Source organism: Barbus barbus (assembly GCF_936440315.1).
Source record: "Barbus barbus genome assembly, chromosome: 41".
Classification (NCBI taxonomy): Eukaryota; Metazoa; Chordata; class Actinopteri; order Cypriniformes; family Cyprinidae; genus Barbus; species Barbus barbus.
The window spans coordinates 26,876,401-26,903,900 of NC_136719.1; the positions used below are offsets into that span (position 1 = coordinate 26,876,401).

Below are 27,500 nucleotides of genomic sequence, written 5' to 3' on the forward strand. Positions count from 1 at the left end.
TATTTAATATCTTTTTTGGGGGGGGGGATATACCGTGACACACAAACTCATAACTGTCAGAAAAATGTCTAAACTCTGAGATTAAAATTCACCATTATTATATCTTTATTCTGTGGCAGAAACAAGCTCCTACAGAAGCCCTGAACCATAACATGAAAAATTCAAGGTGAAAAGGTGGATCCGTTCTGAGCCAAAACCTAAAATGTTTTCTTTCTCCCATTTTTTTTCCTCACAAAACTCTTCATCTCTAATCAAAACAGTTTTTCCCTACTCCATTTTTTCTCCTTAAAAGCTTTCGTCTCCTCTATCTTCAAATTTCTTTGCTCTCATAATTTTTTTTGAAGAAAGAATTTTTTTGTAGAGAAGAAAGTTTTTGAAGAGAGAAAAAAAGTCATGAGAGAAAGAGAAAAAAATTTTTTGGAGAGGGGTCTAAAAAACATTTCTGAAGAGAGAGAAAAATGTTTGCTTATGAGAGAATAAAACTTTAAAATAATTCTGGGGGGGGTGTTTGGTAAAGTTTTTTTGGAAAGAAAAAAATTGGGGAGTTTTTTTTAGAGAGTAAAATATTTGGACGGAGGAAAAAAAAGGTGAAAAAATGTTTGGAGAGAATAACATTTGGAAAGAGAAAAGGACCAGAGAAAATGCAATATAGAAAAAAATGTGAAAAGTTTTTAGAGAGAAAAAAATCCTAGGTCCTTAATCTCAGGAAGGATTTCAGGGCTTCTGCACGTATTGAATCTGGAGTTTCAGAAATGAAAAACTCCTCGTGGTTTGATAACATGTTTGTTTCATTAAACCATCAAACTGAATGTCTTACGAGAGTCAAGAAAACGAGCTTCATCAGCAGAATCCATTGTCGTTACACAGATAAACTGCATGTACAGTAATATGTGATCAGATTTACACAAACACACACGAGTTCAGGAAACGATTACTATCACACTAGTTTCACGTGAACTCTACAATATTGACGTATTTTTACAAACTGACAAATCAAAATGATTTTCTTTGACAGATGCTGCTGAAAGAGCTCAACATTTCATTTATTTGCTGGACTGATATTATATTCATTGTACTTAATGAACATAAACAGTGATAATATTTAACAAACTGTTGGACTAGAATTGCCATCGCGTGTTCGTCACTAGGCAACTTTACATTTCCGCCGTGTGTTACCATGGCAACTACGATTTAAGACTTTGGATACGGACGCGGCGTTCAGTCTGTCATTTATAAAATATATCTCCAAGAGACCAATAAATAACTTCATGTCAACACAATCAGCTGTGTATTTCTGATCATACAGTATATATGAGAGTAGATGCTGTTTACATTTATATAGAGATCCATTAATACAGAAAACATTCAGGAAAGCTGAACGTCAATGGTAGTGTTGCAGCAACGACTGGAAAAAACAAGCCAAAGAGAATCCTCTGTGTGTGTGATGCGAGTGATGAGCGGACGACTGTAAATACGGCTGTAGGAGTGTGTATACGTGTGTGTGTGTGTGTGTGTGGTCAGGTGGTCAGTCCTTTGTGCTCCAGCTCTTTACTCTGTTTCAGCTCCTTAATCCTGCAAACACACACATTATAATATATAACTACTATGAACTAATTTGCATACATTTCAAACCAGTCATAAGGGTCATTTTTTATAATTTTATTAATTTTCAATACTTTTTCAGTTGTTCAGGATTTAATGGATAAGAATTAAAGACAGGGATTTATTATTTTTTTTATTAAACTTTATAATACTAAATATAATATAAAGCATTTTATTTAACTAGTAAAATGTATATTCATTATATAAATGCCTGTGGTGTTTTAAGATTTTATTAATTTATTTTTCTTAATTTACTTTTTTCAGTCAATCTGGATTTAATGGACAAGAATCAAAGATGTTAAAAAATTATTTTTGTGCACAAATCAATAATAGAATCAAATATAAATAAATCAATATAAATAAAATATTGAACTAGTAAAATTTATAGTAATTATGTAAATGCCCATGTTGTTTTAAGATTGCATTAATTTCCATGACTTTTCCAGTCATTAATAATTTACTGGTTAAGAATTAATGATGAATTTTTTTTTTTATATTTTTATGTGCAATTTTATAATATGAATAACATATGTTGTTTAACTTGTAAAATCTATATTCATGTATAAATGCCCATGTTGTTTTAAGATTTGATTAATTTCCAAGACTTTTCCAGGTCTAGAAATCACACTTTTAAATTGAGACGTCCTCATATACTTCCTCATATAGTTTTCCAAGATTATGAGAATTCAAAGAAACAACATTTGCTGAGGAGGTGAATTAAAGTCAGAAATATCTTGATTTTAGTTGAGTTTATTTAATGCTTGCTTTAAATCATTTTTATCTTGAGGCCTCTGGTTGAGAACGACTGGCTTGAGCTCAAATAATGCAGGAATGGAAACTCGAGTCACAGAATGATATGCAGATGTGTACCTGTGTCTGCAGCGTCTGAGGAAGCGCATGATCTTCCGCGCAGCCTGATCCTGTTTCTTGGTCAGGAACGAGCCTCTGACACACAGAACGAGAGTTTGAGCAAAGAATCACAGAATCACTCTGTAGTGTGGTATACTGTGTATGTCTCACTTGAGCTTGGTGCTGAGGGCCCCGGGACCACGCGGCCCCTGCTTGATGCGCTCATACTCTTTATAGCTGCGGTAGTACTGCTGGATGAGGACGGCTGCCCGCCGCGACTGCTGGAACTTCTTCTGCTCGTAATAACTGCGGAACTTACTCTGAATCAGTATGGCCGCCTGCGTCATCTTCTTATACAAGGCGTACTGGAGTAGGATAAACACACACACACACACACACATAAATATATAAATACAGCAGGAGGACAACACAAGATACACAAACACAGACATGAACACACACCACACAGCAGAAACAGTGCGAAACCACGACGGTGTGTACGGTTTAGTTTGACTTTACCTTCAGTGCTATCCATGTTAGCTAGCATGAAATTAAACGAGAAACAGGAGAGAGATCAGAGACACGGCAGCAATATTAGTGTGTTAGCGAAGACACACACACACACACAATGACAAACACACTCAGTATCTGAACAGTCAGTGGCAGTTTGTTTCTTAACATCAAATATATCTCTGTGTGTGTGTGTGTGTGTGTGTTCATGCTTAGGCATAGCTTGAAGACAAATTTGTGCCCAGAAGCGAGCTAATATTGACAAAATCTCCCAAAGCCTCATTTGAGTGACTTGTATTTTAAATGCCCTTAAGGAAAGGCACCCTAAATGAATAGGGTAAAAATTTAACTAATAAATATCACCATAGTTTCCCAGTTGATTTATTAAACGAAGCATTGCAAACATATTTTGTATGACAAGTTGTTATATATTTTTAAATATGCAAGTGAATCTTTGTCTAACTAAATATGTACCAAATTTGCATAAATGTCTAGAACAGAAATCTGAACATTGGTTCAAAATTCTTGTCTGATTTTGTTGTCATATTAGAGTTAAAGGTTTTTCCAATGGGGAAATTTGGATTTCTCTTTTTATCACTCCATAAACCAAAAAATACTGTCAACAGACAGAAAACAAAGATTTTCACCATGTTTTAAGGAGTAAAATGTTGTATAAATCAGTGTGAATGAAATATTGAAAAAACCCTCAGTAAAAACCTTCAGAATACAGAGAGGAATAATACTGTAAGTTTTGGTGTCTGAAAGTAATGCTGAAGTGGAGAAAAAACTTTTAAGACATGTATTGTAATTTAAATGTACAGACGTAAACAGATAAATGTGCAATAAAATTAACACTTAGATGTGTATTTTGGATGTTTTCTTTCCACTAGTCTGACAAAAAGACATGTTATGGAAGCAAAATAGACCAAAATCTCAAAACTGAGCAGTGAATGAAAAAACTTTGCTTGGCTGCAGTCTTGCCTTATTACACTTTATCTATTTGCGTCTGAAGATTAAATTTTTTCTCCACTTCAGCAGCACTTCCAAACACCAAATTTTACAGTTTTATTCCTCTCTATATTCTGAAGGATTTCACTGAAGGGATTTTGATTTTCTTTTATTTACACTCCATAACTAAGTAAATACTCCCAACAAACTGAAAAAATACAATTTCACCATGTTTTTAGGAGTAAAATGTTGTATAAACCAGTGTAAATGAAACATAAACAAACCCCTCAGAAAAAACCTTCAGAATACAGAGAGGAATAAAACTCTAAGTTTTGGTTTATGTAAGTGCTGCTGAAGCGGAGAAAAAACTTTTAAAGATATGAATTGGAATTAAAATCTACAGACGCAAATAGATAAAGTGCATTAAAACAAACAGATGTTTTAGATGTTTTATTTTGATTAGTCTAAAACAACACATTAAGAAAAGCCAAACAGCCCAAAATCCCAAAATTAACCAGTGCATGAAAACATGTTTTTGCCTGTACTTCTTGCAATAGAAGTATATCCACCTTATTTTTCCTGTAAAAGTGGGTGTAGCCATTTATAAATTGAATGTGTCTGGCTTCTGGTGTCATTCGCTTCCAGCTATTTTTAGCTGTACAAAACACATCGTTTTGCTGCTTGACATTGCAAACTGGTGTCTTACCATTTTATTGTAATGCATTATCTTAATTATGAAAACTGGTTTGTACTGCAAATGTTTTTACTGTTTACTACACTTTGTTTTTCTTCTCGTTATTTCCCTACAGCACATATTCACAGAAAACAGCTTACTTCTGTGTTAAAACAATATGATGAATAGAATGTTCAACTTTAGAATATTCTGAGTGTTTGTGTGTCTTGTACCTGTTTGTATTTGCGGTAACAGCGCTGTATTACAGCTGCGGCCATGTCCTGCTGCTCCTTTAGCCTCCGCCCCTAAACACAACAACCATTCGTTATGAAATCAAACACACACTCAATCAGTCGTCGAGTGTGTGTGTGTGTGTACCTTGTATCTGCGGAAGGCGTTCTGGATGACACGTGCAGCTTCATACAGCTCTCTCTGCTCTGTGTCTGTCAGCGTCAGCAGGGCAAAGTCTCTCTCCATCCTTCCATTGGCTGAGGCGTTCAGAAACTCCGCCCACGCCGCACTGCTCGGGGGGCGGAGCCTCTGCAGCGCCAAATCACTGAGGAGCGAGGGAGGGGTGGGACACAGACTCCTATACACACACACACACACACACACACACACACACAGACAAATGTCAAACTAGAAAGTGAAAACTAGTATAATGTAACCAGTGTAGGTGACTTGAGTAAAAATCAACTACACTAATCTCACATCAACCGGTCAAGAACATGTTTGGGTCACATTTTACCCTAAAATCACATCAAAGAGATAACGTACAATTATTACATTTATGCATTTAGCAGATGCTTGTTAACCAAAGCGATTAACAGGAACAAAAGTAATGTCAAAGAGCCAACAACATTCATAAAATACAATGCCATGTTTATTAGACTCCTAGATTAGGAAACGTACACTTAATTTATACTGATTTTCAATTAAAAAGTCAAGTGTATCATCAGTAATTATACATAAAAAAAAACATTCAAAATATTCAAGTATCAATTTCTTTCAGTCTCATTAATTCCCTGGGAAATCATGGCCTTGACATTGCTAGTGCTTTGCTTTACTGTTTGAATCAAGTTTGGAGTCTGTAAGATTTATACATTTTTCTTACTTTTTTTATAAAAGTCTCTTCTGCTCACCAAGACTGCATTTATTTGGTCAAAAATATAAAATTGAAAAATATATATATTATTCCAATTTAAAACAGCTGTTTTCTATGTGAATATGTGTTAAAGTGTAATTTATTTCTGTGATCAAATCTGTATTTTCAGCATCATTACTGCAGTCTTCAGTGTCACATGATCTTCAGAAATCATAATAATATACTGATTTACTGATCAACAAACATTTCTGATTATTATCAATGTTGAACACAGTTGTGCTGCTCAATATTTTAGTAGAAACCGATAAACATTTTTTTTAGGATTCGCAGATGAATAAAAGTTCAGAAGAACAGCGTTAATTTGAAATAGAAATCTCATCCATGATGAATAAAAGTATGAATTTTTTTTTTATTAAACTTTTGAACACTACTGTACTGGTTCTTTGTGTTTATGTACCTGTCGACGGTGTCGAGGTATGTTGCGAGCCACGGCATGGTGTCGTGAATGGCCTGATTGTCCCGCCTCTCTCGCAGCGGTGGCTCCGCCTCCCGGTTAAACTCCTCCTGTTTGATTCGCTCAGGCGTGGCCTCAATGATCTGCTCGGCCAGCGTTGCCATGTCAACCTAACAGCCAAACATTGCAACATCACCATCACATAGTCATTCACCGTGAGGGCCAATGCTCCCTCTAACTTTTTTCTTGCTGAGCAAAACTTTTCTCTATTGGCGGACATTTAAGCAAAAACATTATTTATACCAGACTTGTTCAGTGCACACACACACAAAAAACCTTTTAGCTGTGTAACTTTTAACTGTAATGTGCTATTTTTATTTGGTTTGACCATTGATGTAAATAATGCACATTTTAGGTTATCAGAGAATTTTTTTTTTTACAGTGCTACGTCACCAAAACATTCTATTAAAATCTATCTTAAACAAACAAACAAAAATAAAAACTCACGCAGAACAGCTCATATGTTTATAATAATAATAATATAATGTAATATGAAAAAAATTAAGCAGATATTGCTGATGAATTAGTTTTTTTGAGGTCATCTATCATTTATTAGGTTTATAATTATAAATCTTTTCAGGTTTATAATAGAATAGAAAACAAACTGAAGTATTTAAACTGAGATATGTAAGCTAAATATAAAAGAAAACAACGCGTATACCTTGAAAACATCCCAATGTAGGACAGTTTGCACACCACTAGCCTACAACTGTGTGTGATTGTAAATGTCTCAGAGTTTTGTTACCATTCTGTGCCCACCATCCGCTATTTCCAACATTTAATCAAGCCACTGTCAATGTGTTTATCATTCATCAGCTGGAAAAAATTGTTCTGGAAGTGATTACAACAATATCATTTATCTGTGCCTTTATCGTTATAGTTGTGGTGTGGACTCTCCTATTCTTTAATATTGCTAACGATTTTTTTAACTATATCTTTATCGTTTTCTTTAAAATTATCGTGCTTTGTGTGAACGGGCCTTAACTCTATAGCGACACCAACTCTGTAGTGGAACTCTGTAACACGAACATTGGTGAGGGGGCGGAGACTTTAATGCACTGTCCAATCAGAGCTGCTCTCACCTGAAGGACCTCGTCAGACAGGTAGTCCTCGTTCTCTGCGTTCTCGCTGTAGCTGAGCAGTTCGTCGGCGAGCTCCGAGTGAAGCGACACGGCCGGCGCCGAGGGGCTCGAGGACTCACACTCCATCAGGAAGAGCGAGTCGGTGGAACCAGCCGGGGGAGGGGCTGAGAACGGGGAGGAGGGGGAGGAGGCGGAGTCCATGGGGTCAGGTACCGAGCCACTGGAGTAGGCGGAGCTTGGGGAGGGAGACGGCGGGTCACTGGGGGAGGGGACACTGCTGGACGAGCTCAGACCTGAGAGAGAGAGAAAGAGAGAGAGAGAGAGAGAGAGAGAGAGAGAGCTGGGTTAGTATTATTCCTTAAAACTCTATATAATAATAATACAATTTACTTTAAGGGATAACAATTCAGTTATACAGTAAACCTCTGTGGTACAGCATTTTTTTTAACAAAAACTAAAAATAATTTTTGTAAAGGATTACATTTTGAATGATCAAGTTCTCAGTTGAATGAATTCCTTTGATTATACAGTTTTTGATTATACAGTTTTTGATTATACATCTTTGTTTATTATATCATGAAGCAGAATGCAGGAAAGATTAAAACATCACAGAATATGGGGAAAAAATAATAGAGATTTCATAGGGCCTTATAACTGTTAACATTTTAATAAAATATTAAATTATAAAAGTTTTATGATTTTTATTGAACATGCTTTTTAATATAAAAAAATTGAAAAATTGTTCATTTTTAAAATAAAAATGTAAATTTCATTTTGTTTAATTTAATTAAAATGTAATTCGGAAAAATTAATATAGAAAACAAAGCATTTGGGAAAAAACTAAAAAAGATTTTACAGGGCCTTGTTGTTGTTAACATTCAAATATTAAATTATCAAAAGTTTTATAAACATGTTGCACGTTTTTTAATTAAAATTTTATTTAAAATTAATTAAAATGGAAAATTAAAACAAAAAGCACATAATTTGGGAATTGGTTTTAAATATAAAATATACATTTAATTGTGTTTCATTTAATTAAACCTGAATTTAGAAAAATTAAAACAGAAAGCAAAGCATTTAGGAAAAATTTAATTTTCAATAAAATATCAAATTTGTTTGTGTTTATGAATTTGATTAGACATGCATTTGGTACAGAAACATTTATTTTTAATTTTGTGTAAATTAATTCAAATGAAATTTAGGAAAACTTACAGAAAAGCACAGAATTGAAGAAAAATCCCAATAGATTTAATAGGGCCTTATTATTGTTAAAATTTTAATAAAACAATGTTAAATTGTCAAAGTTTTATGAATTTGAAGTTTTGAAAACGCATAAATATTATGAATTGAAAAATATATTTTTAATGAATTATAAAAATGTATTTTTAATTTTGTTTTAAATAATTACAACAAAATTAAAAAAAAATTATCATAAGCACAGAAAAAATAAATTGGATTTCACAGGGGCCTAGAGTGTGTGTTGTTACCCGTGTCAGGGCTGCTGGACAGTGGAGACAGGGGTGGGTATGGAGGTGAGGGTGTGTCCAGTGTGTATTCCTGCGTCTGAGAGTGTGTGTGTAACTCCTCCAGACAGCGAGCTAGACGTGTGTGTCCGCGAGAATGTGCCACGGCCAGAGGCAGACGACCCAGAGAGTCTGGGATTCCCAGAGCCGCGCTGCTCCAGCGGTACAACAACACGGCCGCGGCCTGATGACCCAGAGCACACGCCCACATCTGAAAACACACACACACACACACACACACACACACACACACACACATTACATTAGTCAAACTGATAATAATCAGTAAAGTTTCCGGAGCAGCAAATCAGCATATCAGAATGATTTCTGAAGGATCATGTAACACTGAAGACTGGAGTCATGATGCTTGAAATACAGAATTGATCACAGAAATAAATTACGGTTTAACAGATATTCACATAGAAAACATCTATTTTAAATTGTAATAATATTTCACAATTTTTACAGTTTTTCTCATATTTTTGATCAAATAAATGCAGCCTTGGAGTAGAAGAGACCTCTTTTAGAAACATGCTTTTACAAAATTTTAACCGTACCAGAGGTGTGCAGGAGAAATGATCAACGTTCAGAGGATCCACTTCCTGTTCCAGATCCAAACTATTCACACTGATACTCCTGATAAACACACAGAGAGACACAAACAGACATAATTAAACACAAAACACACTGACCGAAATGTCTGTAGACAAACAACAGAGATATCAAATATTTAAAGATGTAAATGTGACCCTGGACCACAAAACCAGTCATAAGTGTCAGTTTTGTGAAACTGAGATTTATACATATATACTGAATAAATAATCTCTCCATTGATGTATGGTTTGTTAGGATAGGACAATATTTGTCTGAGATACAACTATTTGAAAATCTGGAATCTGAGGGAGCAAAAAAATCTACATATTGAGAAAATCTCCTTTAAAGTTGTTCAAATTAAGTTCTTAGCAATGCATATTACTAATCAGAAATGAAGTTTTGATATATTTACGGTAGGAAATAATCTTCATGGAACATGATCTTAATATCCTAATGATTTTTGTCATAAAAGAGAAATGTATAATTTTGACCCATACAATGTATTGTTGTCTATTACTACAAATATACCTGTGTTACTGATGACTGCTTTTGTGCTGCAGGGACACATATGTACGTGCTTATGAATCTGCACGCATAATAATTTATTATACATGCAGATTCATAAAATATAAGAAATAGAGGTAAAATTTTACAATACGTTTTCCATTTCCATTTGTTAGCATGAACTAACAATGAAGATTTGCATTTTTATTAATAAAGATGAACTAATTCCATAGTATTTATGTCTTGTTTTCTAGCATAAATTATTGAATCAGAATACATTTACTTGACAGGTAAAACGACTTAAGATATTTTGCCTTGTTTTCTGAAAATATTATCCAAATTTAGTTAAAAACAAGCAAAAATATCTGCCAATGGGGTAAAAAAAAAAAAAAAAAATCTTAATTCAAATGCTAAACAAGATTATTTTTCTTACCCCACTGGCAGATATTTTTGCTTGTTTTAACAAAATTAGGATAATATTTTCAGAAAATAAGACATAATATCTTAAGTCATTTTTACAAGTAAATGCATCTTAATTCCAGAATTGGTAGATATTTATACTAGAAAACAAGACAAATACTAAGGAACAAAATAACTTTTTACAGTGTATTGCTAATTGTGGGTTAGTGTTAATGCTTCAACTAACGGGGCCTTATTGTAAAGAGTTACTGAAATAGATGTTTAAAATTTAGATGCTAAAATTTAAGTGCAACCTGAAAAAAATAAATAATATTTGGTTCGAACTGAACTGGGTAAGGCTTTTATGTATTCAGCTCCATCTGTTCTTCAATTCAAATCAAAATTACAAAATTTGCTGTCTTTGGATCATTTTAAAATATTTATTCAGCAAATGGAAGATGACTCAATGATATGTAATTGCTTTTAGTGTTCTTAGTTTGTCTTTGTTTTGTAAATTCTGTGATGAAACTGACTGTATTGCTGTTCATTTTGGCCAGGACACTCCTGTGAAAGAGATTTTTAATCTCAAAGACACTTTCCTGGTTAAATAAAGGTAAAAACAACTGTGTAGAACAACAACCACTCAAAAACATAGTAACTTTCACAATTAATTACAAAGAAATGACAAATAACACATTGAATTAATTGTGAAATTTTGGAGTAGAAAGACTGAAACAGATTTTTCTTGTAAATCATACTCCTCTAATCTTTGTTTTATTTACAACTTAGAAAAACATATTTTTTATAATGTAGATGTTTAAATTTAGTTGATCGTGTCACACTGAGTGATGTCAAATACATGAATAAATAATTAAATTTAGAATTTTATGCAGATTTGACTTAGACTGTGTGTGTGTTACCTCCAGCGTATGAGTGTGTGTATGAGCTGTGTGTATCCCTGAGCGGCGGCGAGGTGCAGTAGCGTCATCCCTCGGTGTCTGACGGAGTGTGTGAGTCTGTCCGTCTCACCGCCTCGTTCCCAGCGACCGCTGGCCATCATGCGCTCACACACAGCCACGATCCTACACTCGAACCACAGCCCCGACTGACACACACACACACATCATCATCATTAACACATTTACACGCCTCCTCACATCTACTAGAGAGAAATTATCGTTCATTTGACACTGTTCTTAGCTTTAGATCACACACAATCACCAATCTGATCGCTCATTTCATCACGTCCTGTAGTCAGCGTTTATATCAGTCACTGTTCACTAGTTAGAACTTCCTTAAATTAAATCTTTGCAAGCTCAGAATTTTGATTCAGAGTGAATTAAGTTTGAGTCACTGCATCAGATGTGAAGCTGCTGTAAAACTGGATCTTAAATTTGTTTTTAAACCAGTCAAACTAGTATTTTTAAAGAAACACTACCAAACCATACGAACAAGAAGCAGATAGCTACAGGGAAACTATTTAAAGGTGTATATAAATATTTTTAGATATATAAGGTTATGATGCTTATTTTTACTTTCTCAGCAGTGGAAAGTGTTGTGAAAATCTAAATAAATAAAACCGACAAAAACTGGTTCTCAATTAGAGAGATGAGGTTAAATTTGAAACTACAGGCAATACACAGTGTTTTAAGAACTGGTCAATTTTGAGATTTTGGGATATTTGGCTTTTCATAAAGTACTGAATTAACTACTAGTGACTAGAGACTAGGGGAAAGAAAACATCCTAAATACACTTTGAAGGGTTTATTTTATTGCGCTTCATCTATTTTAGTCTGTAATTTCAATTCCAATCCATATCTTCAAAAGTTTTTTCTCCACTTCAGCAGCACTTAAATACACCAAATTTTAGAGTTTTATTCCTCTCTATATTCTGAAGGTTTTTACTGAGGGGTTTGTTCATATATGATTTTTTTTTCCTGATTTTATACATCTTATCAGTAAAAACGTGGTGAATATGCATATCTTTGAAGGCTGTGAGTTTTTTCTCTACTTCAGCAGAACTTACAAACACCAACATTTACAGTTTTATTCTTCCCTATATTCTGAAAGTTTTTACTGAGGGGTTTGTTCATATTTGATTTTTCTGATTTTATACAACATCTTATCCTTAAAACATGGTGAAAATGCATATCTGTGAGGGATATTACTGAGGGGTTTGTACACATTTCATTCACATTAATTTATACAACATTTTATTCCTAAAAACATGACAAAATGCATTTATCTGATTTATTGAGTGATAAAAAGAGAAATCCCAAATTAAATCCCTCTGAAAAAAACTCAAGCAAAATCAAGCAAGAATTTTGAATCTGGAAATATATGCAAATTAGTGCTTGCTTTTGTAGACAATTCTTCATTTGCATATTTAAACATAACATTTCTAAAAACGTTTGCCGTTCTTAATGTAATCAACTGGAAACGTATGCTGATATTTTTTAGTAAAATTTTTAACACTATTCACCAGTGTGGTCTTGACTTAGATCAATTTACACTAAATACAACAAATAAAACAATTTATATACCAGAAAAGAAAAGAGTGACGCTAGTTAAATATCTCACTAAAAAAGACACTTGATTCAGCAGAGAGAGATCAAGTGAGTTGTCTTGAACTGTTCATTCAAGAGAATGGCCTAAACAAATTGTTACACAATAAAATGTGACAAAAACATCAAGTGAATGCAAAAATAGTTTTTGCTACTGAAAAAGACGCTTAAAGAGCTAGTTTCAAAAGTTTCTAAAAAACTCGTCCTGAAACAGGTTTAGATTAACCAGTAACAGCAATTCTTTAGTTGGTTAGACTGGTTATACAGTTAATCTAAAATTAATTAATGTAGAGAGTTAAATCTAGATGAATTTGGATGCACAATGAATGTAGATGCAGTTAGGAGGAGGTAGTAACATGACTACTTTAGTTAGTTACTCCTCAACACACACACCCTCCCTCTGTTTTTTCCCTCCTGTCTGTCTCTCTGTATCGGTCTCCCCGTCCGTCCTCGTGCTGTATTGACGTAAGAGTGGAAAAGCTAAAAATGAATGACATGAATCAGCCAGATGATTCTCACGAACGAGACGAGGTTTCAAACATCTGCTGTGTTTGAACTACAGCAGCTCAAACTATCAGCACTAAACCTGAAGACTAGTTCAGAAACTACAGCAATTTACCATGAGAATCAGATGAGGAAAACCTGAACAGTAATGTGTGTGTGTGTGTGTGTGTGGGGGTACACCAACATGGAAAAAGCGCTATTAATACACGCATACTGAAGTGATGTCATTGGCAAAGTTGACATTCCACTGGTAACACACACGTTCATAAATCCAGCGGTCATCAACACACTCCACATCCTCCAGCGCTCTATCGCTCTCACACACACACACACACTTAGCTATCTAAATGGGAAATGGAGACATCCCATAGGTGTAATGGTTTTTATACTGTACAAACTGTATGTGCTATAGCCCTACACCAACCCTACACCTAAACTTAGCCCTCACCGGAGACTGTGCATTTTTACTTTCTCAAAAAAACTCACTCTGAATGACTTAAGCGTTTTGAAAAGTGGGGACATGGGGGAAAAGTCCTTATAAATCACCTTCACCTTGTAAAACCTGTCATACCTGTGTCATTATACAAATCGATGTCCTCATATGTCACAAAAACGCACACACACACACACTCACACACACTTACACAAGGTGTCGACGTGACCTTCTGGTAAATGTTCTGGCAAGTAGACAAAGTCAAGAGCAGGGTGGGAAATTATTGTGGTTAACCAGTCACAGGGGCTGATGGGTAAGAAAAATCGCTCCAATCAGAGGAAGCGTCATCGAGAAGATTCTAAACGTTTAAAATCTAGTTGAAATAATCACTACATTTCTACACTAAAGAATTAAACTATTTTATTTCATATAAACATTTTATACATACCCGAGTAACGATGCAAATTTTTTTGATTCAATTCATTGTTCAACTGAATTCATTTAATGTCAAATGGACAGTGAATCAAACTTTAAAATGCATCAAATTCCAACAGCAGAATTAAATACAAAGCCTATTGCAAATAATACACGTTTTTCCAATGTAGCTTAGTTTGATTATCATCAGTAAATGAATCCTGAGTGTTAATGGACAGGACTGGAATGTGTCTGTGTGCATATAATGAATATATTTATTAATAATTTCTTCTCATGCGCTAGTAATCTTGGGTTCATGGGTTCGATTCCCAGGGAATGCATAAAGTAATAAAATGCATATCTTGAATACAATTCAAGCTGCTTTGAATAAAAGCTTGTACCGAAGGGCATAAATGTAAATACAGTATGAGAGTTGTCAATAATGACTGAAATGTTGAGAGGAGTTTGGTCTCGTACTGTATCGTGTATCTTGTCAGTGTGTGCACTTGCTTGGCCATTTTTAGTGATTAATAGGAAAGTGGGTTCAGCTGAATTGTAATAGTGATTTGTTAGATAGGTATAAAGAAGGTTATTATACCGCGGCAGCCCTCGTGTGAAGCCCTCTTAAGACCGAAGAGTGTCAAGACCGTGCGACTCCACCGGGCTAGGACACCGGCAAAGGATATAAGTATCTTTTAAGTAAGCTTTTTTTTCTTTTTTTTTTTCCTTTTTATGTTTATTATTGAAATGTTGTTGTATGCATTTGTCAATTTTATTTCATTTCTGTATTTTCTTAAATGGGTGTGTATAGAGTATTTACAGAGTATTATTTTTTAGTTACTTTTTCTTATTTGTAAGTCGCTTTGGATAAAAGCGTCTGCTAAATGACAAAGTAAAAGTAAAGTAAAAGTAAATCAGAATACATTTAGTTGAGATGCATAATGACATGAGTTTATGATTAAAACAAGAACAAAGATTTGCATATGATCTGGTTTTGTTTAAAAAAAACTAAATTTTTAATTATAATAGTTTTTGTTGATATTTTGAATAAGATTTAGTTTTTATATTTCTGCTTTTATTTTACAGTTTTAGCTATTTTGTAGTGTTCTCATACAAAATATATAGTTAAATACATAAATATATGTTCTCATAGTTTTTTAAATGGCTATATAGTCTTTTTGTTGTTGTTTATTTAGCAGTTACACTTGGAAAGTAGCTGAAATAAAATTAATTAAAAATATAAATAAGTTCTTTATAAGTCAAGTTTTCTATATGTTGTACATTTATTTTTAAGTAATGATTTAAAAAAAGTTTTAGTTTCAGTTAACAATGACAAAAGAAGAATGCTTAGATATTTGTAAAACAAGACAAAAATACTGAGGATGAACACAGAAACTCCAATCTAGTGTCTGGTTCTTCTTCAGAGTCGCTGTATTAGTCTGAGAACTGAAGGTGACATTGTATCCTGCTGGACTGATATAAACCCATGAACTAGGACTACAGGAGATGAAGGTCAGACACAGATTTTGACATGTGTTCGTACCTGGTTTTCAGGGGTCAAGCGTGGAGCGGCGCTCTGGTTCCTCGAAAGCTGCTGATGATAGTGATTCATGTGTTGATTCTGCTGATTATTATTTGACATTTCTGCCATTCGCCGCTCCATCTGCTCCAAACGCTCCAGAATCGACATCCTGAACTGGTTATCTAGAGAGAACATTAAAGAACGTTTACAACCTGATGAAATTCTGGAAAAAAAGAAGAAGAAGAATTGCATGAGAAAAAAAGAAATATTGAATGGACGTTCTGTCTTAGAATACAGCAGGAGTTCAGAGAGTTTACTAAAGCAACTACACTGGAAAACAACTGGTGTAAAAACAATTTTAACTCTAGTAAATCTCAAACAATTACCAAGAAACAGCAAGTAACAGTGAATTAAATTGAATTTTGAAGTAGAAAGACTGAAATAGTATTCTCTTGTAAAACATACTTTAATAATATTGTTGTGTTTTTGTGATTTTTATTATTATTATTTTTAATACATCTGCATAGTTTTTTATTAAGCTTTAGTTTATTTAGTTTGACTTATTTCAATACTTCAACTTGATGTTGAAAATTAGAAATGTTGCCTTGGCAACTGAATATTGTTTTAGTTTTTTATATTTTATTTCAACTTACACTGAAAAAATTGGTGCCGATTTTCAATTCATAAATTCTTAGTAAATTTCACAAACAATTACTAAAAAAAAAAGACAAGTAGCACATGGAATGAAATATCGAATGAACATGTCTATGTAGTTATTATTAAGTTTTAGTTTTTATTTTTATTTAATTTAGTTTTAGTTATTTTAGTACTCATACAAAACAAGAGAGAAATACTGTCTTGGCAAGTAGTTGAAATAAGTTTAACTTACAGTAAAAAGAATTGTTCAGTCATAAATTTCACAAATAATGAAATGTTAAATTTTGAAGTAGAAAGACTGAAATATTATTTTCTTGTAAAACATTGTAATAATCCTGTATTTTGTCATTTTATTTTTTTTATTAAGCTTTAGAATAATTTTTTTTAGTTAAATTATTTCAGTACATCAACAAACTAAATAAAAATGAGAAATGTTGTCTTGGCAACTCGCTGAAATAAAATAATAAAACATATATATTTATGTATATACATACATATATATATATATATATATATATATGTAATTTTTTTTTTACAGTGTACCGTATCAGCAAACATTATTTTCCCTAAACAGGAACTTTATTACATTGACCTGCGAGAAAGACATTTATAAAACTTGTTTTCCTTAGAATAAGCTTTGGATGATAAGCAGTATGTTTATCACGCAGGAAACGTGGCGGAAGAACGGAACGGAACCGACAGCATGAAAATAATTTACAAATCTTGATTCTCAACGCTATCCATTCTTAAAACTAATTCTAATATTTACTTTCACAGACACAAAGCAGACGTGTGTGTGTGTGTGTGTGTTTAGTGCTTGATTTACAGTGTGTGTGAATGTGTTGACAGCTCAACTTTTACACACACACACACACACACACACACAGTGATCTCTACGGTGAACCTCCAAACACACAGAGAGCCGTCTTAACACGCAGTCCGTCCTACCTACACCATCCATGTGTCTCTGCGCCATCGTTCAGACGATCCGATAAAAACAGTGAATCAGAAAAAGCACAACTCCATGTCTCTCTCTCTCTCTCGGTCAGGAGTGAGACATGTTCAAAAATATAAGTATAGCAGTATAAAATATGTTTTTGAGTACAAACACACTTAAAACACGGCCACACAATCAGAGCAGTGCAGATGCATTTGATGCACAGAATGGCACACAGGTGAAAGAAAAAAGAAAGTATTCCACAGGGACTGGAGGGAAAGCGCAAAAGTCCTACTGGATCCCGACAGACGTCTGTCCCGGAGCGGGGAAAGTCCCGAATGAGACGAGAGAGAGACGCAGCTGAGCTTAAATTACTGAGGCCGCAGACGGCCGGAGAGACAGACAGACGGAGAGAGAGACAGACACGCGGCTGCCCCGTACACATGGATTTAAATAGGCTTTAACTGAGCGGCAGAAATAGAAACCGGCTGATATCCACACAGCAATCCCTCAGCACTGTCAGTGATTCAGCACAATCACAACTCCTTTCCAGAAAGACACGCGTTGCTTTGCTTTTCTGACTGATGTTCATGACTCTGTAAACGTGCATTAACTTCCAATCTCTGACCATTTTTATTTTCAAATAAAAATTTTATTTTAATTTGAGTTCAAGCTTGTTTATATATTCTCAGTTTTACTTAAATTTTATTTTAAGTAATTTTATTATGTGCTTTTGACATTTTTATATGTATTTTTATTTAGATTTAATTCATTTTTATTTTATTTTAGTACATAAACTTAAATAACTTTCATAAAACTAACTTAAAATGTTGACTTTTCATCTAATATTGCAAATTTATATTATTTTTGCATTATTTTAATTAACAAAATTTTATTATGTGCTTTTGACATTTTTATTAGTTTTGTTATATATTTTTATTTAGCTTTAATTGTGTGTGTTTTACTCACCATCCAGTGATAACCAGTCCAGCTGAGAGCTTGGTAAGGACGAGGCGTTGCGAGCGCGATACTCAAACAGCACAGAAGAAGAGACGGCGCTGGAGTCCTTCAACACATGCAGAGCAACGAGTCCAGCTTCATGAGCTACACACACAAACACACAGGAAACTTATATCCAAGACAAAGCTCTACATGCTAAATTTTAGTTTTTTCATGCACTGGTCTATTTTGCTTCCATAACATGTCTCTTCTTTCAGACTAGTGAAAAAAAATCCTCCAAAGCACACATTGAAGTGTTTGTTTTATTGGACTTATCTATTGCTTATTTATATATTATCTATTGTTTATTTTATTGCACTTATATATTTTTGTCTGTAGATTTAGATCTCAATCCATAGTTTTTCTCTTACTTTACAGTTTTATTACTTTACATATTTTATTCCTTTACAGTCTATATTCTGAAGGTTTGTTCATATTTCATTCACACTGATTTATACAACGTTTCACTCCTAAAAACATGGTGAAAATGTGTTTGCTTTCTGCCTGTTGACAGTATTTTCTGATTTATGGAGTGATAAAGAGAGAAATCCAGAATCCCCTCTGGAAAACCTTTAACTCATATATGATAACAGAATCAAACAAGACTTATGAACCTGGATTCAGATTTCAGTTCTGGAAATAAATGCAAATTAGTGTGTATTTATTTAGACAGTGCCTTATTTGCATTTTTAAACATAACATAAAAGAAATCCAAATGCAAAATGTAATACAAAATCTTTTTTGCAATTCTTAACAATAATCATTCAAGTATAGAGATATTTATCAGTTTCAATTTTTTTATCCTATTAACCTGTAGTTTGACAGCTTATTTGAAGTTTAACTGAAGGAGAATTATCATCATAGAGACATTAATGAAGAGAGATTTTACCATACTTTATTAACCATACACTAAATAAATGTAACGCTTATTCACAAAATCTGTGCTTCCTCTTGTTGGTCTTTTTCTTTATACACTTTTTGCACTTTTTACTTGTTTTTTTTATAGCCTCAGATGAAGCATAAAATACTTTTTTTTGAGGTGTTAAACCCTGCATATAACTGTGTGCGGATCTTATTTCTGTTTGACTTATTTTTCTTTAAGGACATGGAAACTCATCTGTATGTTTGTGCAGTGAGTGCATAGTTTTGCTCTTCAGTTGTATTGACTTCTCTCCGTCAGACTGGATGTGTTCTGAGAAGCTGTGAGCGCCTCCGTGTGGCTGTGTGTGTGTGTGTGTGTGTGTGTGTGTGTGTGTGTGTGTTTGAGTGAGTGAGTGTGTGAGTTTGAGTGTGTGCGTGTGTGTGTGTTTGAGTGAGTGCGTGTGTGTGCGTGTTTGAGTGAGTGAGTGTGTTTGCGTGCGTGAGTGTGCGTGTGTTTGAGCGAGTGTGTGAGTTTGAGTGTGTGTGTGTGTGTGTGTGTGTGTGTCTGTGTATGTGTGTGTGTTTGAGTGAGTGTGTGTGTTTGAGTGTGTGTGTGTGTTTGAGTGAGTGCGTGTGTGTGCGTGTTTGAGTGAGTGAGTGAGTGAGTGAGTGTGTTTGCGTGCGTGAGTGTGCGTGTGTTTGAGCGAGTGTGTGAGTTTGAGTGTGTGTGTTTGAGTGAGTGTGTGAGTTTGAGTGTGTGTGTGTGTGTGTGTGAGTGAGTGAGTGAGTGTGTTTGCGTGCGTGAGTGTGCGTGTGTTTGAGCGAGTGTGTGAGTTTGAGTGTGTGTGTGTTTGAGTGAGTGAGTGAGTGAGTGAGTGAGTGAGTGAGTGAGTGTGTGTGTGTGTGTGTGTGTGTGTGTGTGTGTGTGTGTGTGTGTGAGTGAGTGAGTGAGTGTGTGTGTGTGTGTTGCTCACCTGGACAGTAACAGCGCAGGACTCCTGGCTGGATGAGGGAAGCAGGAACTCTGCTCTGGTCAAACACACACGAGTATCGTCCGTCCGTCTCTGACCACGGGCCTGTGATCAACACCTTCACTCCGCCCTGAACCACAGAGAGTTAAATATGGTTATTACAGTTACCCCAAACTAAAACCATTTGTTTGCACACACACACACACACACACACACACACACACTCTTTACTTGAAATAAATAAAATACGTTTTCATTTTAGTAATTTTGTTACTAATTTGAGTATTTTGTTTGTACTAAAATAACACCAGTGTTATTTTAGTATAAATGAGGTGCTATCATAGTTTTTAATTATATTTTGAATATATTTTATGTTTTTTTTATATATATATTTTATTTTTTTCATTTTCATTTTAAAGTTTAATATTTTGTTGTGTTTTTGTCAATTTTTTTGTCTATATAATTGTCTATAAGTTTTAATATATTTTATATCAGCTAGTTGCCAAGGCAACATTTCACATTTTCACTTAATTTACAGTGAAGAACTAAAGCTAAAATAAAAATGCATAGACATAAAACAAACTTAAAAAAAGAAGAAAAAAACCCACAACAAATTTAATAAAGATTTTACTAAACTTTTAATTAAAATTTAATATAACTAATTAACTAATAAAAACTAATTGAAAAACTAAACTATATTGCATATAAAATAAAAGTCATAGCAGTCTCAATTATACTAAAATATCACTGGTGTTAACCAAACGAAACGAGCAAAAACGCATTTTATAATCAGAAAATAACTTTTGTTCTTCTTCTACAAAGAGTCAAAGCTTAAACTTCAGAAAAGAATGTTTCTACACCTAAAAGACTTAATTTGTATTTATTTTTAAATGATTTTCGCGATGGATTTGCAGCAAATAATGAAATAGTTCACCCAAAAATGAAGATTCTGTTATCATTTACTCACCCTCAACAAGTTTTTTTCTTCTCAAAAGATGATATTTTGCAGAATGCTGGTAACCAAACAGGTGACGGTACCCATTGACTTCCATAGTATGAAAATCAATACAATGGAAGTCAATGGCTACAGTTCACCTGTTTGGTTACCAGCATTCTGCAAAATATTTTTGTTTGTGTTCAACAGAAGTAGATCATTCATACAGGTTTGGAACAAGTAGAGGCTGAGTAAATGATGACAGAATTTTCATTTTTGAGTGAACTGTCTCTTTAAAGAAGAGGCCTGAAGATTCATACCTCGGGGTACGACCACTCGGGCGAGAAGTCTGTGATGTTGGCCAGCCGCTGGGTTTCCGCTGGGTTTCCTCCGGAGTTTGTAAGGAGCGGGAAGGGCAGGAACGAGGTGGAAGGTGTAGGCTGAGGAGGAACCATGTAGCGGATGGGGTAAATGGGCAGAGCCAGGGTGGGTGGGTGACTGACGGTCTCCTCTGTAATCAGCTCAGATATGAGGTCAGGGAAGGCGGATTCAAATGTAAGCCCCACCTCCTCACCGTCTATTTGGCCGCAGTGGGTGGTGTCCATGGGCGTGACTTCTGATTCGAAATGTGCATGAGTGGGCGGAGTCTGCTCCTCCTTCACTTGTACGGGACTCGCACTTGGGGGTGTGGCCGGGGTCAGATTCGGAGGTTGAATGCACATGGGGTGCAATTCTAAGAGACAAGGGTGCTGTGACTCCACATTTTCTCCCTCTGGAGGCAGCACTTCGAGGGAGGGTGTTATTTGGGTGGCGGGCGAGAGTGGATTGGTCAGGAGATGACCGGGTGGGGCTTGAGCGGCGAATCCGGTGGGAGGAGCTCTTTCGTCAGAGGGAGGGACAGACAGAGGGGAACTCAGCGAATCGAGCCCTAAGGATGACTCCAGGCACAGCGGGAGCAGCGCGGGAGCCATTCGCGTCGGCGAGAGCGAAAGAGACAGCGACGATGAGGGACGACCCGGAATACTCTTCCTCTCCGTCTCGGAAGAGAGGGAGGATAGAGATGACGGTGGAGATGTGGGAGAAAGAGACAGAGCCAGAGACGGAGGCTGAGGAGACGTGGAAGGAGGCGGAGATGGGGAAGAGGAGGCGGAGACTGAGTGGGGCGTGAGGGCAGGGCCTCCGTAGGTCTGCCCCTGTTTGGGGCTGTTTAGGAAGGAATCGGGGTCAAACGGGAGCAGCGAGGGCGATGGCGACGTCGGGTTTGGGTGCAGGAGTGTCCTGGGGGTGTCGGTCAGCAGCAGTCCTCCAATCACAGGGCTGGGCAGGAGAGTGAGTGACAGCGTGGCCACGCCCTGATTGTGAGGGGCAGGGCTTGGTGGGGAGGCGGAGCTTGGCGGGGAGGGCATGTCCTGTTTGGGCGGCACAGGTGATAGAACGAGACGTCTGCCAGCGCGAGTGAGCGACAGGTGGGTGGAGCCTAACTCTGCGTTTGGCTCCTCCCCACAGCCACGCCCCACCGGCGCCGCCGTCGTCATGACGATAAGTGCCGCCAATCCACCCCGCTGGTCACCGTAGAATCCGTTTCCATTGCTAAGAGCGATTGTCGCCCCCCGCTGCGTTTGGGGCGGACTGGAAGATGACGAGGAGGCGGAGCATGGGGAAGCCACGCCTCCCGGATCATCGCCCCGCCCACCCTCTTCTGGCTGCTTCCTCTCTGAAGGTACAACAGCGACTAACGCGTCGCCCGGTCCCGCCTCCTGCCCGACCTCTGAGCTCTCATTGGCCAGATTCTGCAGCTCGCTGAGGGCGGGGTGAGGGGTGGGCAGTTTGGGCGAGATGATGCGATGTTTGGTGCTGTTGCAGCGGTGAGGAATGTTGGATCCGGGAGATGCTGCGGGAAACACATCACACACGCAAATCAGTGACCCTGATAAAATCATACGCTAGCATCTGAAAATTTGGGGTTTGTTTAATCACTAAAAACTGTAATACTATGAAATATTATGAGAACTTAAAATAAGTGCATGTGTATATTGTAAAACGTAATAGTTACTGTGTGTGTGTGTGTGTGTGTGTTTACCGCAGAGGCAGGTGTGTGTTCGAGGTTGTGGTTTGGTCTGTTGTGTTTCTAGGATTTGTTGCACCATCTGCTCCACTGAGAGCTCCACAGAACCGTTGCCTCCACAAGACCATTTCATACTGTGGACTGAACACACACACAGATATAGACCAAACGCTGAATTATTGAAAATGTAACACACACACTGAGTGATCTGTTTTTTTGCATTAATTTTTCAACACTTCAGCGGTCTGGTGTCAATTATTCTGCCGCTACCACAGTATTCACATGCTAGCATCACTCTCATATGTGACCCTGGAGCACAAAACCAGTCATAAGGGTCATTTTTTTTTTATTGTGATTTATACATCATCTGAATAAATAATATTTCCATTGATGTATGGTTTGTTATGATAGGACAATATCTGTCTGAGATACAACTATTAGAAAATCTGGAATCTGAGGGAGCAAAAAAATCTAAATATTGAGAAAATCATCTTTAAAGTTGTTCAAATGAAGTTCTTAGCAATGCATATTACTAATCAAAAATGAAGTTTTGATATATTTACAGTAGGAAATTTACAAAATATCTTCATGGAACATGATCTTTACTTAATATCCTAATGATTTTTGGCATAAAAGAAAAATGGATAATTTTGACCCATGCAATGTATTGTTGGTTATTGCTACAAATATGCCTGCTTTTGTGCTCATATATGTAACAAATTAAATATTGTACTTCATGCAGAAGTTGTTCTGTGGTGATTTACTCATAGATCAATGATTGGTAGTTTGCTCATTTTGCAGGTGTGTGATTGGTTGTTTGGTGAGGCTGCAGGCGTGTGATTGGTTGTTTGGTGAGGCTGCAGGCGTGTGATTGGTTGTATGGTGATGCTGCAGGCGTGTGATTGGTTGTTTGGTGAGGCTGCAGGCTTGTGATTGGTTGTTTGTAGAGGCTGCAGGCTTGTGATTGGTTGTTTGGTGAGGCTGCAGGCGTGTGATTGGTTGTTTGGTGAGGCTGCAGGCTTGTGATTGGTTGTTTGGTGAGGCTGCAGGCTTGTGATTGGTTGTTTGGTGAGGCTGCAGGCTTGTGATTGGTTGTTTGTAGAGGCTGCAGGCTTGTGATTGGTTGTTTGGTGAGGCTGCAGGCGTGTGATTGGTTGTTTGGTGAGGCTGCAGGCTTGTGATTGGTTGTTTGTAGAGGCTGCAGGCTTGTGATTGGTTGTTTGGTGAGGCTGCAGGCGTGTGATAGGTCACTCACACATAGGTTTGAGTTGAGACAGCAGTTCATCTCGGCTCCAGCGCAGACTGTCCCTGCGGTCGGTCAGAGCACACGACACCGGGCCACACGACTTCACACTGTCCTCCAGCGACGGCACGTTCAGATAGTGCACGAGAACAATGTCTGGGTTCTGAACACACACACACACAGGATATACATTTTTGTAAAACAATGTCATAGTTAAAATAAGAGTAATAAAACAAGTACTAAAAATTAAATACATTATACAAATGTAAAAATTATTATTTTTTTAATAAAAACAATTAAAGTAAACACTAACATTTTTAAATATTTTTATTAATTTTAAAATAAAAAGTATTTCTAAAAACACTTACTAATTTATTTATTAAATCACAAAAATGTTTGAATAAAAGTAATAAAAAAAAACACTTAAAATAAATGTATTAAAAATTTATTAAAACAAATGTCTAAAATAAATAAATATTTTAAAATAAAACTAAAATTTTAAATCAAAATAAAGAAATAGTTTTAAAATAAAAACAAATTAAAATAAAGCACTTATTAAAATAGTTAAAATCATCTAAATGTAAAACTGAAATAATGTAAAAACAATTAAAAAGCACTACAAATTAATTAAATCAAATGTGTAAAATTAAAATATAGAAATACTTTTAAAATAAAGTAATAAAATAAAACATTTATAAAAATTTATAATATTTAAAATAATGAAAATAATTTAATCATAAAACTAAAAAAATATTTGAATATAAGAATTAAAATTAAAATAATGAATTATTAAATCATAAATATGCAAAATTACTCTATTTTTATTACTACAATAACTTATTTTTTAATATGCACACATCCTGGCTTCTGATTGGGTGGTTTAGTGTCACATGCTCATAATAACTAACCTGCAGCAGCCAATAGCATCTCCTGTGGAATGTTGGGACGATGGAGGAATGAACATAACAACCATAAAGACACTGCAGGAGGAGAGAGAAACGTGTGAGCGTTACGTCATCACACACACACACTCTCTCACTCACTCACACTCACTCTCACTCACTCACACACACACACACACACACACACACACTCTCTCACTCACTCACTCACTCACTCACTCACACTCACTCTCACACACACTCACACTCACTCACTCTCTCACTCACTCACACTCACTCACACTCACACACACTCACACACACACACACTCACACACACACACACTCACACTCACTCACACTCACTCACTCACACACACTCTCTCACTCACTCACACTCACACACACTCACACACACTCACACTCACTCACACTCACTCACACTCTCACTCACACTCACTCACACTCACTCACACTCACACACACACACACTCACTCACACACACACACACTCTCTCACTCACTCACACTCACTCACTCACACTCACACTCACTCACACTCACTCACACACACACACACACTCACACTCACTCTCACTCACCTCCATGCCCTGAACCTTCAGCTTCATGTGATCCTCTCTGGTCGTCTTTCCGTCCTTCCTCTTCTTCCAGCAATATCCATCTTTCCGGTATTTGACCTTCTTGCGATTGTAAAGGATGATCGAGCCATTCTGTGGCCTGTGTGTGAACATCATCGAGTTCATGCAGCATTCAGAAACGAGTATTAAACATACACTTCTATCAAAACACAACCAGACGGCTGAACCAATCTTGTTTTCAATATTCTATATTCACCAGATGAACACAGGCAGTCAATGCTACTGTACGTTCAATTAATTTACTTTTAGATAAAATTAACTTGTGAATCATATTAAATAGAATATTGATGATAATCTTGTTTATATATTTTATTGCTGTAACAGTTACACTGTTTCTCATGATTTATATTTCAGATTGAACTGCTGTGTGTTGACAGATCAGAACTTCAGTCTGTACACCATCAGTCACATGAAAATGAAATCAAACATGATCTCACGACTAACCTGGTCTTAAGCGTGCAAGAAAGCCACTCGTCATGTCTGTCGAACGAAATCAGGAAGGATGCAATTTCCTGAAACACACATAAACACACTTAGATTATAATCTAGAGTCCAAATCTAAAAATAAAAAAAATAAACATTTTCATTACTTGAAATTAAATTAATTACAAATGAATAAACTTTAATTAAATATAAAATAACTTAAACTTATTTTATTTCAACTAGCTGTCAAGCCAACATTTCTCATTTTTATTTAGATCAAACAAAACAAAATAAACTAAAAGTAATAAGTAAAAAAAAACAGACATTAAAAAAGGGACAAAAATAAAGAACCAAAAAAAAAAAAAAAACATTGCAAAGGCATGAAACAACATTCCGAAAACTTTAAATTAAATGTGAGTAAAAACAAAAAATGTCAACTTAAGCCAAAAAAAAAGCTTTTGCTTTTGTGATTTTATGCAATTCCCAACAGTAGTGTCTGGTGACTATACTTGTGAAACTAAAGCTAGTCATTAATTAAATTAATTACAACAATGAATGAAATGAATAATTAAAAAAAACAATAATAAATGTAAAACTGAAATCATTTTAAAATAAAAACAAAACAACACTTATTAAAAGATCTCATTAAAATATCAATTATTTGACAGAATAGAGAGTTGAGTGTAAAGCTGATGAGAGTGCTGTTAATCATCCACGTTACACAAATAAAAAACATTTATTACTTACAATTAAATAAATGCTAACTGAAATAAAATAGAATATAAAAACTCTTCAACTTATTTTATTTCAGCTTTTTTGCAACTGCAAAAATACTGTAACTGAAATAAAACTTACTAAAAACAATAGACGTATTTAATAAATCATGAAATATAAAAAATAGAAACTACTATCAAATGCTAATAGAATCTGTGACAGTGTGAAGTAATATTGTGTGTGCAGCGACACACACTCTCTCTCTCTCACACACACGCGCACGCACACACTCTCTCACACACACACATGCGCGCGCACACACTCTCTCACACACACACAGTCACACACAGACACACGCAAACACTCACACACTCTCACACTCACACACTCTCTCTCCCTCTCTCTCTCACACACTC

At 35.7% G+C, this 27,500-nt stretch overlaps 1 protein-coding gene across 1 annotated transcript in view; it reads right to left on the bottom strand.

Moving 5' to 3' along the window:
• The window catches only part of LOC306860996 (calmodulin-binding transcription activator 2-like), a 34,884-nt gene that overhangs the window by 631 nt on the left and 6,753 nt on the right, over window positions 1-27,500 (bottom strand). The window contains exons 4-22 of the mRNA XM_079403040.1: window positions 26,392-26,459; window positions 25,891-26,026; window positions 25,316-25,387; window positions 24,420-24,570; window positions 23,180-23,305; window positions 21,420-22,990; window positions 20,169-20,295; window positions 18,304-18,438; window positions 15,762-15,922; window positions 11,224-11,408; window positions 9,364-9,442; window positions 8,771-9,017; window positions 7,284-7,576; window positions 6,145-6,311; window positions 4,961-5,171; window positions 4,816-4,887; window positions 2,623-2,816; window positions 2,473-2,547; window positions 1-1,572 (exon numbers count right to left, since the gene is read on the bottom strand). The exon at window positions 1-1,572 is cut by the window's left edge and continues 631 nt beyond it. Coding sequence (XP_079259166.1) covers window positions 1,518-1,572; window positions 2,473-2,547; window positions 2,623-2,816; window positions 4,816-4,887; window positions 4,961-5,171; window positions 6,145-6,311; window positions 7,284-7,576; window positions 8,771-9,017; window positions 9,364-9,442; window positions 11,224-11,408; window positions 15,762-15,922; window positions 18,304-18,438; window positions 20,169-20,295; window positions 21,420-22,990; window positions 23,180-23,305; window positions 24,420-24,570; window positions 25,316-25,387; window positions 25,891-26,026; window positions 26,392-26,459 — 4,125 coding nt within the window. The 3' untranslated portion in view covers window positions 1-1,517. The remainder of the gene's footprint in view (window positions 1,573-2,472; window positions 2,548-2,622; window positions 2,817-4,815; window positions 4,888-4,960; window positions 5,172-6,144; window positions 6,312-7,283; window positions 7,577-8,770; window positions 9,018-9,363; window positions 9,443-11,223; window positions 11,409-15,761; window positions 15,923-18,303; window positions 18,439-20,168; window positions 20,296-21,419; window positions 22,991-23,179; window positions 23,306-24,419; window positions 24,571-25,315; window positions 25,388-25,890; window positions 26,027-26,391; window positions 26,460-27,500) is intronic.